Source organism: Phyllobates terribilis, unplaced genomic scaffold (genome assembly GCF_046119375.1).
Source record: "Phyllobates terribilis strain yellow unplaced genomic scaffold, ASM4611937v1 Scaffold_2__4_contigs__length_985480577, whole genome shotgun sequence".
Lineage (NCBI taxonomy): Eukaryota > Metazoa > Chordata > Amphibia > Anura > Dendrobatidae > Phyllobates > Phyllobates terribilis.
Window position 1 is genome coordinate 840,535,145 of NW_027362762.1, and position 20,411 is coordinate 840,555,555.

At 39.7% G+C, this 20,411-nt stretch overlaps 1 protein-coding gene across 2 annotated transcripts in view; it reads left to right on the plus strand.

Moving 5' to 3' along the window:
• WSCD1 (WSC domain containing 1) overlaps window positions 1–18,969 on the plus strand; it is a 328,308-nt gene extending 309,339 nt beyond the window's left edge. For both annotated transcript variants that reach the window (XM_073667817.1, XM_073667816.1), the window contains 3 exons: window positions 11,216–11,380; window positions 15,531–15,731; window positions 18,218–18,969. In XM_073667817.1, coding sequence (XP_073523918.1) covers window positions 11,216–11,380; window positions 15,531–15,731; window positions 18,218–18,570 — 719 coding nt within the window. In that variant the 3' untranslated portion in view covers window positions 18,571–18,969. The remainder of the gene's footprint in view (window positions 1–11,215; window positions 11,381–15,530; window positions 15,732–18,217) is intronic.
• Window positions 18,970–20,411: the final 1,442 nt, after the last annotated feature.

Here is a 20,411-nt window from a genome sequence, read left to right on the forward strand (position 1 = left end):
CGTCAACAAGGATTTGGATTTCTGGATCACGGAATGAATTACCTATATGATGGACTACTTGCTAGAGATGGGGTGCACCTTACGAAGACGGGAAAACGTGTATTTGGAAGTCACCTTGCTACACTCATCAGGAGAGCTTTAAACTAGAACAATGTCGGAAGGGAAGCAAAAGGCCAGAAAAAGCTATTCAGCTGACAAATACTATTGAGATCTCTGCTATTGGAAGTGCAAAGAAAGAACAAAGACAAAAAAATCTAATAAATAAAAATATGGGAGGAAGAGAAACCAATCACAAACTAAAATGTTTTTATACAAATGCACAAAGCATGGGCAACAAACAAGGAGAATTGGAACTACTAACGCAGGAAAAGAAATATCATGTAATTGGAATCACTGAAACTTGGTGGGACGATACACATGATTGGAATACAAGGCTAAAAGGATACAACTTATTTGCAAGGAGCAGACTTGATAAACGAGGAGGAGGTGTCGCATTGTATGTTAGAAAAGCGTATATCTGCACAGAGATTGAAGCTTCAGAGACTGGGAGTCCTGTGGAAACTGTTTGGGTAAGAATATAAGGAGAGAAGAATGGAAAGGACACCATTGTAGGCATTTACTACATGCCACCTGGGCAAACTGAAGATATGGATGAACTCTTTATGTATCAAATGACCAAGTTCTCCAAAAAATATGACATAGTGGTCATGGGAGATTTCAACTATCCTGACATTTGTTGGGAATCTCTCTCAAGTAAAACTAACAGGTCAAGCAAATTCTTATCCTCTCTTTCTGACAACTTTATCATCCAAAAGGTAGTGGAGAAAACAAGGGGATCTGCTACTTTGGATCTAATCCTTATAAACAGGGAGGAAATGGTTGAGGAGGTAAACGTGGCTGGGACGCTAGGAGGCAGCGATCATGCTATTATAGAATTTTGGATAACTAAAGGAGAAAGAAATGTGAAGACTCAAACTTCAAGGTTAGATTTCAGAAAGGCAGATTTTAAGCAACTCAGAAAGAGAATAGGAGGGATCCAATGGCTGGATGTCCTTAAAGACAAAACTGTCCAGGAAGGATGGGAAATTTTTAAAAATGAGATTCTCAAAGCACAATCGTTAACAATCCCAAAAAGTAGGAAAAATGGGAAGCATTTAAGGAAACCAAGATGGGTGAACACAGAACTTAAACACATGGTAAAAAGAAAGAAATGTTTATCAAATGGAAAGAGGGAGGCATATCTAAAGAAGATTATAATGCAGTCTGCAGAACCTGCAGGGCACGTATTAGGTTAGCTAAAGCTGACAATGAATTAAGGCTTGCAAGAGATGTCAAAAGCAATAAAAAAGGATTTTGGGGTTATGCCAAAAGTAAAAGAAAAGTCAAAGATGCTATAGGATTTTTACAGGATGAAAATGGTGAAATAGTAAGAAAGGATGTTGAGAAGGCAGAACTTTTTAATTCCTATTTTGCATCTGTTTTTTCTCAGAAAGAAAATGTAACATCAACTGATCTTCACTGTCCTATTAAAGGAATAGAAGAATCCAGGTTATCTGTAAACAGAAAGATTGTGAGGGGATATTTAGCTAACATAAATGAGTTCAAGTCTCCAGGTCCAGATGAATTACACCCCAAAGTACTGAAGGAGATCGTAGAGGAAATTTTAGAACCACTCTCCATAATATTTGAAAATTCTTGGAGAACAGGAGAAGTCCCAGAAGACTGGAGAAGAGCAAATGTTGTTCCTATCTTCAAAAAGGGGAAGAAGGTGGACCCAGGGAACTATAGGCCAGTGAGTCTGACTTCTATACCAGGAAAGATCTTTGAACAAATTATTAAACAACATGTATGTAAGTACCTGGATAAGAATGAAGTGATTAACCAGAGTCAGCATGGGTTTGTAACTAACAAGTCATGTCAGACTAACTTAATTTCCTTCTATGAAAGAATCACTGACTGGGTGGATCAGGGAAATGCTGTAGATATAGTATATCTTGACTTCAGCAAAGCATTTGACAAAGTATCTCACACCATCCCTATTAAAAAAATGACCAAGTATGGAATGGACAAGGCAACTGTTAGGTGGATTCATAACTGGCTTAGTGATCGGACTCAAAGAGTGGTCGTAAATGGCTTCACATCCAGTTGGATGAATGTCTCAAGTGCCACAGGGCTCTGTCCTGGGACCTGTATTGCTCAACATCTTTATCAATGATTTAGATGAAGGAATTGAGGGTAAACTGATTAAATTTGCTTATGACACACAGTTAGGAGGGATAGCTAACACTAGAGAAGAGAAAGATAGGATTCAAAAAGACCTAAATAAACTGGAGCAGTGGGCAGCAACTAACAGAATGGTTTTTAACAGGGAAAATGCAAAGTACTACATCTTGGCAATAAAAATGAAAAAAAGCATATACAGAATGGGAGGACTAGACCTAAGCAACAGTACATGTGAAAAAGACTTAGGTATACTAATAGATCATAGACTGAACATGAGTCAACAGTGTGATACAGCAGCAAAAAAGGCAAATAGAATTCTGGGATGTATTAACAGAAGCATACAGTCTAGATCACTTGAAGTCATTATCGCACTTTACTCCTCTTTGGTCAGACCTCATCTGGAATACTGTATTCATTCTTGGGCACCACATTTTAAAAAAGACATTGACAAACTGGAGCAAGTTCAGAGAAGAGCGACCAGAATGGTGACCGGTCTGGAAACCATGTCCTATAAGGAACAGTTATAGGATTTGGGAATGTTTAGCTTGCAAAAAAGAAGACTGAGAGGAGACTTAATAGCTGTCTACAAATATCTCAAGGGATGTCACATTGTAGAAGGATAATCTTTATTCTCATTTGCACAAGGAAAGACTAGAAGCAATGGGATGAAACTGAATGCGAGGAGACACAGATTAGATATTAGAAAAAACTTTATGACAGGGTGATCAACTAATGGAACAGGCTGCCACGAGAAGTGGTGAGTTCCCCTTCAATGGACATCTTCAAACAGAGGCTGGACAGACATCTGTATGAGATGATTTAGTGAATCCTGCTTTGAGCAGGGGGTTGGACCAGATGACCCAGGAGGTTCCTTCCAACTCTACCATTCTATGATTCTATTATATCATATACTGGAAAACGGGAAAAAAATTCCAAGTGCAGTGAAATTGCAAAAAAGTGCAATTCCACAGGTTTTTTTTTTTACCATGTTCACTAGTGTTCACGTGTAGTGTCTCCATTTTTCGGGATCTCAGGCCAAGTGAGGGCTTATTTTTTACGTACCGAGCTGACGTTTTTATTGATACCACTTTGGGGTAGATACGACGTTTGTATCACCCTTTATTGCATTTTATTGCAATGTTGCGGCCACCAAAAAACCTTAATTCTAGCGTTTTGATTTTTTTTCTCAATGCGTCGTTTACCGATCAGATTAATTCTTTTTATATAATGATAGATCGGGCGATTCTGAATGCAGCAATACCAAATATGTGTATATTTGATTTTTTTTATTGTTTTATTTTGAATGGGGCAAAATGGGGGTGATTTAAATATTTATATTTTTTAAATTTTTTAAATATTTTTAAAAACTTTTTTTTTACTTTACACATGCTCCATGGGAGACCAAAAGCTGCGATCATCTGATCGCCTGTGTGTAGCAGAAATGCTCACTGGCTATGAGTGCCGACCGCTGGGCGGCGTTCATAGGCTCTCGGCAATGACAACCGCAGGGGTCTCCTGCAGACCCCGGGTTGTCATGCCAACCCATCGGCGACCTGCGGTCATGTGATTGAGCGAGTATGTTCTGTTCCGAGTATGCTCGGGCCGAGCTCCGAGTATTTACAGCTGCTCGGTGATATGGTTGAATCACTCCCTTGTGCATGATTTGCAACTGTTTGACAGCTTTATTACATGTGAGGAATGTGTAAGAAATAGACATTCTTCACATGTAATAAAGCTGTCAAACAGTCGCAAATCATGCACATGGGAGCGATTCAACCATATCACCGAGCAGCTATAAATATTCGGAGCTCGGCCCGAGCATACTCGGCGAAAGGGTTAATAGAACATACTCGCTCAACACTAGTGACGTCCTTCTGCCATGGCCATGTTAAATGCCGCTGTCAGAGACTGACAGAGGCAGTTAACATGTTAACAGCCGCGGGTGGATCGCGATTCCACCCACTGCTGTTGAGGGCACAATGTCCCCAGAGAGGTGCGAGCTCATCGCCGGAGCCCGCACCAAAGAGAGAGACCCAACATGTCGGAAAGGGGTTAAAATTAATAATTAAATGATTGCTTCACAAGTATTTCACATCTAACACCTTATTGGAATATTGGAATAAAGGAATTGCCGTGTATACAGCTTTACTAGTGTTTGAGAATAGTCAGGGGACCTTGTTCATCTTTCCATTTTCTAACTACAGTGAAAGTCTGCTCATTCTCCACAACCAAACAATATCTATCTATCTATCTATCTATCTATCTATTTATCTATCTATTTATCTCTCTATCTATCATGGCCAAAAGTATTGGCACCTTTGAAATTGTTCCACAAAATGAAGTATTTCTCCAAGAAAATTATTGCAATTACACATGTTTTGTTATACACATGTTTATTTACTTTGTGTGTATTTGAACAACACAAAAAAACTGAGAAAAAAAGGCATATTGGACATAATTTCATACAAAACCCCAAAAATGGGCCGGACAAAATTATTGGCACCTTTCCAAAACTCTTTGTTTCAAGCATGTGATGCTCGTACATACTCATCTATGGCAAGGAGCCGGTGTGAGCAATATGAAAATCACACCTGAAACCAGATAAAAAGGGGAGAAGTTGACTCAATCTTTGCATTGTGTGTCTGTGTGTGCCACAGTAAGCATGGAGAACAGAAAGAGGAGAAGAGAACTGTCTGAGGATTTGAAAACCAAAATTGTTGAAAGATATCAACAATCTCAAGGTTACAAGTCCATCTCCAGAAATCTTGATGTTCCTTTGTCCATGGTGCGCAACATAATCAAGAAGTTTACAACCCATTGCACTGTAGCTAATCTCCCTGGACGTGGACAGCAGACAGTATCCCCTCTGTGCGACTCAACATGACAACATAGTTTATTACATTATCATCCATATAGTCATACAGTACTACATTTTATTTGCAGGGGAAATAAGTGACTTTCTTTAACTACCCCTAGTGATACCAGCTTAAAAAAAGCTTTACTTGCAGCAATCCACTGAATTCTATGAGCCAACCACATTCAATTTAAAAGGAACCTGATAGTAGATTAATGCTGCCTGAATCATGAGCGGCATGAATCAAACTTAGTTATTGCAGCCATGAATGCTTTACTGGGAAACTCTGCACTGTTTCAAAGAAAGCATACTTTCAAATCCGGCTAGATGTTTTGGATGATCAGTCTGTGGCAGGTCCCCAGCGGCTTTTTCCTGCCCCGGTCCCATAAACTGACCGTTCTCTCCCTATACACAAATAAGAGGATACCTGTTAGTCATGTGGAACACGGCTGGGAGAAAACACAGGAGACCTGCCTCATGTCTGAGTAAAATATACTCGCTACGATAATGCTGAGTAAAACATGCTCTCCGACAAAAATGCAACCAGTGTCTGATTCTTGCTGTTCGTGGTACAGGCAGCATGAAAGTACTCAGCCAGTTGTCTCAACTATTTTTAATGGGACCCACTGGTAGCCTCTTTGTCTTTGAGGCGCAGAAGGATGTTTGGGCCCCAGCATGGCTTTACAATTGATCTCTTTGCTGGTATTCTAGTTTATACATACAGCAAATTAAATTCCTATTGTAAGAAGGTTAAAGGAAATTGACAAGTCTGTCAAGTTCAACATGTTATATTCCTGCTACATTGCTCCAGGGAACAGAAACAAGGAATCTAGAAAGATTAATGAAACAAAGTTTTTCTGGCAGATTTTTATCTTATTTTCAGTGTATGCATTATATCTCTGTAAAGCTTGTCTACTTCTATAAAAGTAAAGCTGCAATGTGTCACACGGAAAATACATTATCATATCATTTAATGGAATGTGATTTAATTTATTCCAAAATAACTACAGATGTAGAAAGGAAACAATGTTGTTTGTTCATCTCTTATATGGTTTCCTGCTTTAATAGTAAAATTATAAATATGGAAATGGTTCTTCTTCAATTTAGCCAAAGCTGATAGGTGATTCCAAATGTCTGTTAACCCCTTAATGAAGCACTCCCAATAAATGTTGTGTGTAATATCGTGTTTGTTAAAATCGGTATTGTTCCCAGTTTACAGTACTGCTCTATTCCTCTTTTGGGTCACATGCCTTTTATTCCGACTCGCTAACATACACTGGGGTCTATGTGTGATCTGGAAGTAGCTTTTACAATGTAAAATAATAGAAATACTAGAAATAATAATAATACTACTTGTAATAAGAAGAATAAGAATAGTAATAATAAAATAAAACAGCACAGACTGATGTGGTCACATTCATTTTGTAATTACTGCAGTATTGACATAGTTTTTACTAGCAATCTGGGACTTAAAAAAGCACTTAAACTTTTTTTTCCCTAAACCTGTGTAAATGTTAATGTAGTAAAGTGTGAGTGTGTTAATATGCTCACCAATCACCACATTCTCCATTATTCCTCTCTTCTGAGACTTGTGACTGCTCTTCTGACTTGCAGACACACACGGGACTAAGCGTGAGCCAGAAGTGGCTATTACAGTGCAAGCCTATGAAGCTCCAGTATGAGACTCAACATTCTTACACTATATAAGAGACTTAGATGTGCTTCTCACAAAATTAGAATATCAAAAAGTTCATTTATTTCAGTTCTTAAATCCAAAAAGTGAAACTCATATATTATATACAGTCACTACAAACACAGTGATCTATTTCAAGTGTTTATTTCTGTCAATGTTGATGATGATGGCTTACAGACAATGAAAACACAAAAGTCATTATCTCAGTAAATTAGAATACTTTATAACAACAGCTTGAAAAATGATTTTAAAATCCGAAATGTTGGCCTACTGAAAAGTATGTTCAGTAAATGCACTCAATACTTGGTCGGGGCTCCTTTTGCATCAATTACTGCATCAACGCGGCGTGGCTTGGAGACGATCAGGCTGTGGCACTGCTGAGGTGTTTTGGAAGCCCAGGTTCTTTGATAGCAGCCTTCAGCTTGTCTGCAATGTTGGCTCTGGTGTATCTCATCTTCCTCTTGACAATACCCCATGAATCTATGGGTTTGTTGGTATATGCAACAGTTGTGGACTTCTTTGTTTGTGTGAAGTAGGACTTTATGCTGATATGACAGTAGATGGCGATGTTGTGTAAAGTTTCCTTGTTTACTGTATTGTAAAAGAAAAAAGTCTCTCTTTCTGTTTTGTTCTTACTTCCTTGTGCAGTACTGTGTGACTGTGCTTTTTTTCTTTACCTCATGTTCTGAGAAGTAAAAGCTTGTTATCCAATGTAATCTGCTCTGTGAAGTTTCTACCACAACTGTGGGTATCCAGAAGCTGTGCAACAGGGTTAAGGTCAGGCAAGTTTGCTGGCCAGTCAAGCACAGTGATATTGTTGTCTTTAAACCAGGTATTGGTATGTTTGGCAGTGTGCCAAGAGTGTGCAAAGCAGTCATCAAAGCAAAAGGTGGCTACTTTGAAGAACCTAGAATATAAGACATATTTTCAGTTGTTTCACACTTTTTTGCTAAGTATATAATTCCACATGTGTTAATTCATAGTTTTGATGCCTTCAGTCTGAATGTACAATTTTCATAGTCATGAAAATACAGAAAAATCTTTAAATGAGGTGTGTCCAAACGTTTGGTCTGTACTGTATATATCAAACAATAAAATCCACATGTTGGTGATAGAAAAAACAATCTTACGCATTAAGTTCCTATGACTAAGGCCAAGGCCCCACTATCAGTATTTGGCCACGGCCGCACTATTAGTATTCGGTCAGTATTCGGTCAGTATTTTTTCTTAAGAATTGGAGCCAAAACCAGATGAGGAACATAGAAAAGGTATAATTGAAACAAGTGCACCAATTCTGCCTTGATCACCCACTCCTGGTTTTGACTCCCACTTCTGAGAAAAAATACTGACTGAATACTGACCAAATACTGATAGTGGGGCTCTGGCTTTTTGGTCAGTATTCGGTCAGTATTTTTATCAAAACCTGAAAAATACTGACCAAATACTGACTAAATGCTCATAGTGGGCCCGTGGCCACAGGTGCACACTGTGGCAGTAACGCGCAAGGGTGTTTTTATCTATCACCAACATGTGGATTTTAATTGTTTGACATATATGGAATAAAATTTGAACATGTTATCTATTTTTTTGGATCAACTGTGTTTTTTGGACACCATCCTATGACTCAGAAGACGACCAGAATGGCACTGGATAACGGAGAAGACTGTGATTGGTGACTATATTAACACACTGACACTACACTACAGTAATATTTACAGTACACAGGTGGAGGTAAAAAAAGAAGCACTTCTCCTTCATATTAAATAGTGCAGATTTCTGTTAGCAGTACAGAGGTTAATATGTTCAGCTTGGAGTCTCTGTAGCTTCTCAACTTGGATGATCTCAGCTCTTCAGTATTGACCACTCCCCTCTCTTATATATCGCCTCTGGCAATCTGGATTGCCAGTGTTAAGTCTTGTACTGCCTGGTGAGGAGCAGAGGTGTCGATTGTTGGTAGAGGTTGAAGTGTTAATCTTTGACTGTTGCTAGATGTTTCCACTGTGTGCTAACTATTTAGTTTCCCTACCTTTTCTCCGCGGTGTTCCCCTCTGTTGTCTGTGAGTGCACGTGTGTATGATTAGTATATTCATTTTTCCCTGTATGTCCTTCCTTGTTTGTCTGGTTTGTTTATATACATACACTATTCCTCCCCACTTCCCTGGGTGGGGGATGTGGACAGATATATGGCTGATTCAGGAATTCAGCAACGTATGTGGCCCCAGCATCTTCACCATCAGAAGTAATCTGGGGAGCAGAGATAGCTAGGGCACCCCTAGCATTAGGGACAGGGAAGGAGCCCCTGGCCCCGGATAATCTGACAGCAGAAATGTGACACAGTCCTAGAATACTATTTGGTTTATTTATTAATTAATAATTGTCTGAGTTGATGGCACAAGATGCTTAGAGCCCCTGAGCTCCAATGATTGGCTACAGAACTGTCAACACAACATCAGCGCTGCAAACAATAACAAATACCAGGAGCAGCGGCAGAGTCTTAATGCCGGACCTGGGTAGGGGAAGTCTCACCACTTTTTTTTCTTTAAAACAAATAAGCTTCAGCAGGAGGACAGATGTTTTCTCTGACTGGAAAACCCCTTTAATACTATAAATAACTTTTTGATTAAAAGAAATGTCATTCGTCACCACTCAATGTTAGCTAGGTGAACCTGACAAAATCAAACAGCTATAGGAATCCCTCCAGAAGTACGGTATATGGCTGGATTCCTCATGTCTTAATATGGTAGGGCAGATGTGCTCTTATAGTACTCCTATTTAACAAATTCCCAATCCTTTTTTTCTGGGCTTTAATGACCCAAATGATATAACATGCTAAATGTTCGATCACTTCTCAACCGACTTTACATAGGGTTCAGATGTTTCCTTAAACTGTAAATAGCCCATAAAATCCAACATAGTATGAAACCATCACACGGTTTAATTAAAAGGAAGGTTTTATTATGCTTACAAACTTTTAGATAAATTGCACTCAATAAAAAAAAAAGTGTCTCACAATGGCCCAGAAGATGATGAGGGTGAAATCTAAGTCAACTGCAAAGTGTGCCGTTTTATTTATTGCTGAGCACATTTATAGGAAAATTTGTGAGTAACAATAAAAACTTTTTATAACTGAATTTTAAAAGCATAAACTGGAAAAAAAATTTGTTAATCTGTTCTGCCATTGAAGAAAGAATGAAAGATACAGATCCAAATGCAGGCGATTTATTCGTCAATGCGTTTCGAAGTATAAAAGTTCTTTATCAGGTAAAACCACGGTATAGACACAATCGGCACAGGAAGATATAAAGAGACAAAACATTAAAAAAAAGGTGCTTGTATATCTGCCTGTGCTGATTGAGTCTGTATACCATGGTTTGACCTGATGAAGACCCTATTAGCGCTTTGTTTTCTCTCCAGTTTTTCTCCTTATTGATTATAACTAGTGATAAGCGAGTATGTTTTGTTAACCCTTTCGCCGAGTATGCTCAGGCCAAGCACCGAGTAGTTACAGCTGCTCGGTGATATGTTTGAATCACTCCCGTGTGCATGATTTGCGACTTTTTGACAACTTTAATACATGTGAGGAATGTCTGCTTCTTACACATTCCTCACATGTAATAAAGCTGTCAAACAGTCGCAAATCATGCACATGGGAGTGATTCAAACATAGCACAGAGCAGCTGTAACTACTCGGTACTCGGCCTGAGCATACTCGGCGAAAGGGTTAACAAAACATACTCGCTCATCACTACATGTGAGGAATGTCTATTTCTTACACATTCCTCACATCTATTAAAGCTGTCAAACAGTCACAAATCATGCACACGGGAGTGATTTAAACATAGCACAGAGCAGCTGTAACTACTCGGTGCTCGGCCCGAGCATACTCGGCGAAAGGGTTAACAAAACTTACTCGCTCATCACTAATTATAACTGAATTTTGTGATGGTTTTATGCTATGTGGGAATTTACCTGCAATTTACACATATAGTTTCCTGGACTTTATGTAAATTCCTATGAGAAGTAATCTATCACGTTATATAGTTTGTGCTGTTGAAACACAGTAGAAAAGAAGATTGTGAATTCATTGTGCAGGAGTATTGTTTTTAGCCATCGTACTGAGGCTTGAGTAACCAACACATGAATTTACTCTGGGTGGAGTAGTAGTAAGACTTCCTATAGGACATTGGTATTGTCTAGTTCATGTAGCCATATTTGAGCATTGAGTCATTTACATTGTTACCCTAGAATTGTTGTGTGGACTTTCTATATCACCTGCTTCATTGTGACTTACATAAAAATGTCTTGACACTTCACACTTTCAATCCACTTTGTCAATATGTTAAGAATGGTCTTGACATGTAGCACCTAGCATAATATTTTAACTACAGCTCTGTTTTAGAGAACAGTTTTATAACTTTTTATATTTCCCTATTCTTCTTTAAAAGATACTCGCTGTACAGCAAGAAGATTTCTACCTACAAAGTCCAAAGTGTTTATAGCTTTGTCGAGCTTTCCCGGCGCTGGGAATACATGGGTGAGGCATCTCATAGAACACGCCACAGGATACTACACTGGAAGCTACTACTTTGATGGAACCTTGTACAATAAAGGTATATATTACCGATAAATAGTTATTATATAACTGGTTAAAGGAAATCTGTCATTAAGATCAAACCCCATATCACCAACCACATATATGTACATGCAAGTCTTTGAAAGCTAAATCCATCATCACCTATATATATATTCTATTTGCTGCTGAATTCTTGAGAAATCCATGTGTAAATTTGTATGCAAATGAGATATTAAATGCTTTGGGTGTGACAGAGCACTTCCCGAACACCTCCCTCCCGAGCTTGTGTTCATGTCTAGATCGAGCCTCTTTAGCTTGATTGATAGATTATTGTCTGTGTTACATCAGGAACTAAGCAAAGAAATCATACAGTGAGCTAACCTTCAAGCTACTAGGCAGGAAAACAAACAGACACAAGAAGTCCTCTGTCACGCACCAGAGCACTTAAAATCTCATTTGTATCTCCCCACCTGTCACCCATGTTCAGCAACTAGCACACCCTCGCAGAAACCTTGCATGTCTAGACACTCATACACTCTCTGACTCTATTCTACCACTGACATCTATATCTTCACTCCATGACACAGACAGCGCCACCGCTTTCTACAGTGCCACTCTCACATCAGCTATTGACTCAGTCACCCATTTTGTGCATGGCAGAGTGTGAAGAATCAATAGACAACCCTGGCACAATAACCTCACTAAAAAGCTTCGGCAAGCGTCCGGGATTGCAGAGCGGCATTGGAAGAAAACACATTTGCAAGATGGCTTCACTGCATTCAAACAAGCAACACTCGCATTCAAACCAGTCCTCACCTCCGTTAAACAGGTTTACTTCACAACCCTCATATCCTCCTTATACTACAACCCCAAACAACTATTCAACACTTTCAACTCCCTCCTCAGCCTTCCGCTGCCCCCTCCGACCTCCCTTATCGCTGCTGAGGACTTTGCCACACACTTCAAAAACAAGATTGACCAAACAAGGCAAGCCTTCATTGTCCGACCACCATAAACCCTTTGTTTTCCAGACGATTGCCCTTCCCCCATAACCTCCCTCTCCAACATCACTGAATGAGAGCTTACCTGCCTTGTCTCCAAATCACACTTCACCACTTGTGCACTTGACCCCATCCCACCTCCTCCCCACCCTCACCCCCACACTCATCCCATCCCTAACCCATCTCTTCAACCTATCACTAACTTCTGGTACCTTCCCCTCTGCTTCCAAACATGCCACAATCACTCCTATCCTCAAAAAGCCATCCCTTGACCCAACCGCTTTGTCCAGCTACCGCCCCATATCATTGCTCCCATTCGCTTCCAAACTCCTTGAGCAACCTGTTCACGCTGAACTTTCCTCCCATTTCTCATCTAACTCTATCTTCGACAACCAACAATCTGGCTTCCGTCCCTACCATTCCACCGAAATTGCCCTTACCAAAATTACTAATGATTTACTTAGAAGAAAAAGTTTTCCAGCGGAGTGGTATCCAATTTCCAAAATTTATTATGCAGAAAATAAAATCTTCAATCCAAACAGGGAGTTACACAGTGCTTAAGCCAACATGTTTTGACAGATGGTCTTAGTCATGGCAATAGCTGACAAATAGGGAGGGAGATAATTATATACACATGCCCTCATTAACCCAACAGCTGAATAAAAAGCAGAATCAGTGAAATACAAAGTAATAAAAAAGAAAAAGAGATTTTTTTTTATATATAATGAATGAAAAACAAATATACAGAAAATAATACAATAGAGTAACAAAATAATATAATAAAATAAATCAGAGTCAATACTGTAAAATTACATCCTGTCTAATATTCAGACCATGGGGGACTCTCGTTCCAAGGTTATAAATCCAATAAGACACTTTCTGTGACAAACAGCGCCTAATATCTCCACCTCTAAAAGGGGTAGATATTTTTTCACCCCTTTTAGAGGTGGAGATATTAGGCGCCGTTTGTTACAGAAAGAGTCTTATTGGATTTATAACCTTGGAACGAGAGTCTCCCATGGTCTGAATATTAGACAGGATGTAATTTTACAGTATTGACTCTGATTTATTTTATTATATTATTTTGTTACTCTATTGTATTATTTTCTGTATATTTGTTTTTCATTCATTATATATAAAAAAAAAATTCTCTTTTTCTTTTTTATTACTTTGTATGTCACTGATTCTGCTTTTTATTCAGCTGTTGGGTTAATGAGGGCATGTGTATATAATTATCTCCCTCCCTATTTGTCAGCTATTGCCATGACTAAGACCATCTGTCGAAACATGTTGGCTTAAGCACTGTGTAACTCCCTGTTTGGATTGAAGATTTTATTTTCTGCATAATAAATTTTGGAAATTGGATACCACTCCGCTGGAAAACATTTTCTTCTATGTTGATTGCTGGTCACAGGACGGTGTCCGTGCGAATGAGTATCTAACGGGACAGATTTATACTACTGGCTGGGGAGCTGCTTCACCTTCTTTTACTATAATGATTTACTTACAGCCAAAGATAACAGACAATTCTCCATACTCCTCCTTCTAGACCTGTCCTCTGCCTTTGACACAATTGACCACTGCCTCCTACTACAGATCCTCTCTTACTTTGGTGTCAAAAACCTTGCCCTATCCTGGATCTCCTCAAGCTTTCCAACCGCACTTTTAGGGTCTCCGACTCCCACACTACCTCCTCATCCCGCCCTCTCTCTGTTGGAGTCCCTCAAGGCTCTGTCCTAGGACTCCTACTCTTCTCCATCTATACTTTTGGCCTGGGACAGCTCATAAAGTCCCATGATTTCCAGCACCACCTGTACGCTGACGACACCTAGATCTACCTCTCTGGCCCAGACGTCACCTCTCTGCTATCCAGAATCCCAGCATGTCTAGCAGCCATATCCTCCTTCTTATCCTCTTGCAACCTCAAACTCAATGTGGACAAATCTGAACTCATTATCTTTCCTCCATCTCGCGTATCTTGCCTATCTGATCTATCACAATAAATTACATCACTCTTTCCCCTGTACCAGAAATCCGCGGCCTCTGTGTAACCCTCGACTCTGCTGTGTCCTTCAAACCACACATCCAAGCTCTCGCCACCTCCTGTCGTCTCCAGCTCAAAAATATTTCCAGAATCCATTCTTTCCTCAACCCTCCATCTACTAAACTGCATGTGCATGCCCTCATCACCTACCGCCTTGACTACTGCAACATCCTCCTTTGTGGCCTACCTGCTAACACTCTCGCACCTCTCCAGTCTGTCCTTAACTCTGCTGCCCGACTAGTTCATCTCTGTCCTCGCTACTCCTCTGCTACCCCCCTTTGAAAATCTCTTCACTGGCTCCAAATTGCCCAGCGTATCCAGTTCAAACTACTAACAGTGACCTACAAAGCCATCCATAACTTTTCTCCTCCATACATCTCTGAACTAATCTCCTGATATATTCCCTCAAGTAATCTCCGGTCCTCCCAAGACCATCTCCTCTCCTCCACACTTATTCGTTCCTCACCCAATCGCCTTCAAGACTTTTCCTGAATATCCCCCATTCTCTGGAATTCTATGCCTCAACACGTCCGATCTGCCACATTTGGATCCTTCAGACAGAACCTGTAAACCCATCTCTTCAAGAAAGCTTACAACATGCAATGACCACACTGACGCCTCACCACCACCAGAGCTGCTGCTTTACCAACACCAGACCTACGCCTCACCATCACCAGAGCTTCTTCAACCACCACCTACTGTCACCTTCCCCATTATTCAGTAGAATGTAAGCCCGCAAGGGCAGGGTCCTCTTCCCTCTGTACCAGTCTATCATTGTTAGTTCATTTACTGTAAGTTATATCTGTATTTTGTATGTAACCTCTTCTTATGTACAGCCCCATGGAATCAATGGCGCTATATAAATAAATAATAATAATAATATTTATTAAAACACTGATTTCTCAGGAAAGCTGCAGCAGGTAGAAGATGTAAAGGTGTCAATGGATTTAGTTTTGAAAGGCCTGTATGCCCATAAATGTGGCTTGGAAAGGGGGGAATTGATCTTACTAAAGATTCCCTGTAAGCAAGGAAATGTTGCATTCACTAATGAATGCAGAATGCATCATGTCATCTATTATTTTGTTACTAACTTGTTAATATTGCCAGTTTGTGGCACTGATGAATTCTGTTTGGTTTCTCAGGCTTTAAAGGTGAAAAAGATCACTGGAGGAGTGGCCGGACAATATGTGTAAAAACTCATGAAAGCGGGAAGAGAGAGATTGAAATGTATGATTCCTCCATTCTACTGATTCGTAACCCGTACAAAGCACTTATGGCAGAGTTTAACAGAAAATGTGCAGGACATCTAGGATATGCAACGGAGAAGCACTGGAAAAGTAAAGGTGAGATGAAGACTTAAAGGGGTTGTCCAGGATTATTTTATTTTTTTTACTATGGTACTTGCTAGCAGAGGCAACAACCTGCCTGTTCTCTCCGGCGCTGGATCGAAGCGGTCAGTGACCGCTCTTGGCGGTGATTCAGCTGCTCTATATCAACAAGGCAACTATTCTTCTTTCTGGCTGCTCTGTTGATGGAGCTTGTCTGCCGATGTCAAGCTGATTGACAGCCGGCTTCCTGCAGTTAGGCAGCGGGGAACTGTCTGTCAATCAGCATGATGTTGCCAGTCACTCTCCGTCAGCAAAGCAGAGTTGAAAAGAAGCCGCTGCTCTGTTAAGTAACTTCAGCGAAAACCACTGAATCGCCGACAGGAGCAGACTGTGCCGCTCTGTGCCAGCAATGATCGGTGCAACAGGCAGGTAGTTAGTAACCACCTTCCTATTGGTTCTTAGGCCATGGTAAAAATAAAAAAAAATAATCCCGGATTACCCTTCTAACATTAATGGCAATCAAATTGGATTTATTGCTCCAGTCAATAAACAATGAAAGCAGTTTTGCAAAAAAATATTTATTTTTAATTTTTTTTATTTTACTTCATTCTAAACTATTGTATATACATGGTAAACTCTTACTGTAGATCTGCATAGAAACTGTAAACATAGTATGGCACTATAATCAAAGATTCTTTAAGGTGTTTTCCCACGAATAAAAGTTAATTCTAATCAATACATCTTGGAATAATAATAACTTCTACAATTGGATGTGTTTAAATAAAATGTTCCTGTGCTGAGATAATCTTATAAATGTGCCCCTGCTGTGTACTGTGTAATGGCTGTGTCTGACCGTGCTGGAACATGGTCTGATCATACCACATCTCCTGGACAGGGGAGAAAGCAAAAGAGTATACAGACATTATAGTATGGGATCACAGCTGATTCTTATTGTGAGATAAAACATTTCCCTGCCTGTTTTTAAACAATGTTTTACCTCAAAGAAAGAATCATTTTCGATCCCATGCTGTTCTGTCTGTATATTTTCTTTTGTTTCCTCCCCTGCCCAGTAGCTGTGGTATGATCAGACCATGTCCCTCTATAGTAAGACACAGCCATTACACAGTACACAGCAGGGGCACGTTTATAAGATTTTCTCAGCAAAAGAACATTATTTTTAAATACATCCAGATATGGAACTTATTATTATTCCAAGAGATATTGATTAAAATTAACTTTTGCTGGTGGGACAAGCCCTTTAATTTTTCATTTGATCAACAAAAATTTGATTCAAATGTGTATGTACTATAGATGAATGAATCTTGAAAAATTCTGCAGATTTGCCCCAATTGGACCTGAAAATTTGAATTAAATGAGGCCAAACATTTAAAAAGCAAGTCATTTATTGTTCTGTGTGGGTTCACAACACCAATGCATAATAAATGGATAGTCCACATAAAGTTTAAATAACAATAAAATAGCATATTCCTCTAGCCACTCACCTGACCATGTTGCTGAATCTTCCTGCCCATCTCCTGCTGACTTCCAAAGGTTTCTAGCCCCTTTTCTTCTTTTCACTCTTCTTTCCAGTGCTTCTGGTACTGGCTATGTCTCAATGCACTTGCGCCACCTCACTTCACAACATTAAATTATGCGTTGAGTCCTAGCCAGAAGCACCATTAATGAGTAAAGAGGAAACCAGCACTGAAGCAGAGCAGGTGCCTTAGGAAGTCAGGGGAGAATCGGTGGAGGGACTACAGCAGAAGGGAGGGGCTAGTTGAGTTTTATAATATATTTTTATTAACCTCATCTTGGCCCATATAAATCCATTAAAAAAAGCTCAGCTGGCTGACATTTTGCTGGATTCCTGCAAATCAAATTTACCAAAAATCAAGATTGGCTTGGGAATTTCCAAATTAATTTCATTAGTTTAAAATTGATTTGCTCATGCTTAGTATGTACCCTCTCTAAAATTATTCTTTATTATTTTACTTATTAAAAAATTCAATAATCACAACACACAAAAACATTAAGTCAGCAGAGGAGTTTAAAAACCTCAAGTGTCCCTAGTAGGAGTCCTGTTCTTAACCCTGCCTATCTGCGGAGGTTGGCACCCTATTAGATAATCGACATTGCGCCCCTGCTCAACGTTGGCTTACCCTCTTGGTTCCTATTAGTCCCTATGTAAGAATAATTTTAGAGGGTTTTTTTTGTTTTGGTTTGCTAATTTAGGACCTCTTAAATTTATCTCACTTTGGGTTTGCTTACTATGTACTCTCTAACATATAAATGTACTGAACTAAATCTTTTAGAAAATAAATTAACATCTATGTAAGTCCATTTTAAAGCAGCAAAGCTAAACAAACAGTATAGATTTGTACGGGAGTACTATCAACCATATCAAATGACCAAGAAAATTAGTAGTTGTATCAATGCAAAAAATAAAAACAAAAATATAGTTTCAAAACCTAAATTTTTGTGTTTTTTTTTTTTCGTTTTAGAATGGCCAGAATTTGTTAACAGCTATGCATCATGGTGGGCATCACATGCACTGGATTGGCTTCAATATGGCAAGAAACTACTTGTTGTTCACTATGAAGACTTAAAGAATGACCTTATTGTAAAGCTTAAAGAAATGGTGTCTTTCCTTGGTGTTCCACTAAATGAGGATCGTCTCCTTTGTGTGGAGAACAACAAAGATGGGAATTTTAAGCGAATAAGCTCCAGCCAAACAGTTATGGATCCATTCACTCAAGACATGAAAAGTACAATAGATGGATATATTAGGACGGTAGATAAAGCACTTAAGGCCAGAAACTTTACAGGCTTACCAGAGGAATATATCCCAAGATGATATCTGGAAAATAAGTAGTCTTTGGTGCTTGTAAGACTGTATACTCTACTGACAGCTGCAAAATCTCTCCACTATTCTACGCGCTTCTAAGAAACTCAATATGAAGTAGAAACAAAACACAGAATAGTAGAGACCTGGCTGTAAACCAAGGCTGAAGCTCTTAGCATCTTCTTTATATGTTCCTCCAATGTACTGATGGCTCGGAGATGTACTGTACACTTGTACACTGTGTTTTCTGGACCTGGTTCCTTTGTTGATGTGTGCTGCCTTCTAGCAATACCTTTAAGGAGTAGTTTCAAATATTGCTCAGCCAGAACTTGCAATGTGTCAGAATTTCCTTCTGTACAAAAAAAAAAGGAAAAAAATAAAGGTCGGAAGCGGAAAAGGGCATATTTTCATTAAAACATGGCTTATGTGTATTTTTTTTCTAAGGCACAGAAATTGAGTTAGGGGTCACAGTTGAGAGGTTGTATAAAATGCTATTTTGTCCTGATGAGCAGAGAGTTAAGATAATATGTTATTTAGCTGTGTAAGGCAGAAGAGACCAAAAGATAACACAGAATCTGGAAAACCACTGGATAACAAACTATTAACTATAAATGATTTATACATACCCACAAATAAAAGGCATACATAAAGATATACTGCATGGTGGAACCAAGAAAGTAATGTTACATTCTATAGCACAGATATTTCAGAGGAAAATGGGTGATTAGGGACTAATGGAAGAAAATTTGTTATTAGAAATGACTGGTGGTAGTATTATACATAGAAAATAAGGAGTAAGTCCTCATTCAGACGTCAGTGATTTTTCACTTACGCAAAAAAGTGTCATCAGTGTTTCATCAGTGATTTTCACTAATGGAAAAGTAAATATGTAAATGACAAATCTTCTACTACATATTGCAGTGTTAGTCACGGATATCACACGGGCTGCAAACTGATGCCATCCATGTGCTGTCCATGATATTCCTGGAACCATAGACTTGTATGGGTCGTTTTCATCTGTGATGTTGATAAAAAATGGATATGTCTCCGTGTTAAGGGGACGGTTGCAAACAACTTTATTACATAATGGAAAGCAACTGAATCCAGGGTCCGCGATGCAGCCTGGTGGACTGTGGCCGAACACCTTCCGGGTGAGAAGGTAAAACAACCAACTTAAATAACAATCCCTTCCGTGTTACTGCACACCAGAACGGGAATAGGGATTCGCACTTTCTCCGTTAACTGCACGAGAGATGAGCGATAAATAATGTATCTGTAGTCCTGTTACAGCACAGGGGCTACACAGCAGGCGGTAGGATGCGTGTGTGATATACGCCGGTGTATAAGTGCTCCCAGCCGGCGTGCTACCGGACTGAGGAGTATCTCTCCACGTGGCTTACAGGGGGTGCCGGGAATACGGCGTCTGCAGACTGCTCAGGGTGTATGGCGACCCCTTTGTCGGAGCCAGACTGTCAGACGAAGCTACCTGCCTCCCTCCATCTAAGGCTGCCTATCCCCCACTAAACCTGCCTGAATCAAGCTAAAGCACACGTGGAGCTCAAACGACCAAGCGTCCACACAACACCATCTCTGCTCAATGATCAGAGCGCGCCGCCATGTTTGTGGGCGGGCTATTTAAAGATTAAGCCCTGCCCACTATTGCACTATTGGTGACGTCACCCGTGACCAATCAGGCGGTGCCAGGTCACCGGATCAGCTGACTCCCAAACCACCAATCACGGTCCGCTATGTCACGGGCATGCTCAGTACAGAGAATCCTGGACTTAGGCTGTAGCAGCCCTGTTTCCCTCCGCAACCTATCCTTCATGTTGCTAGGAACAAAGACCCAAGAG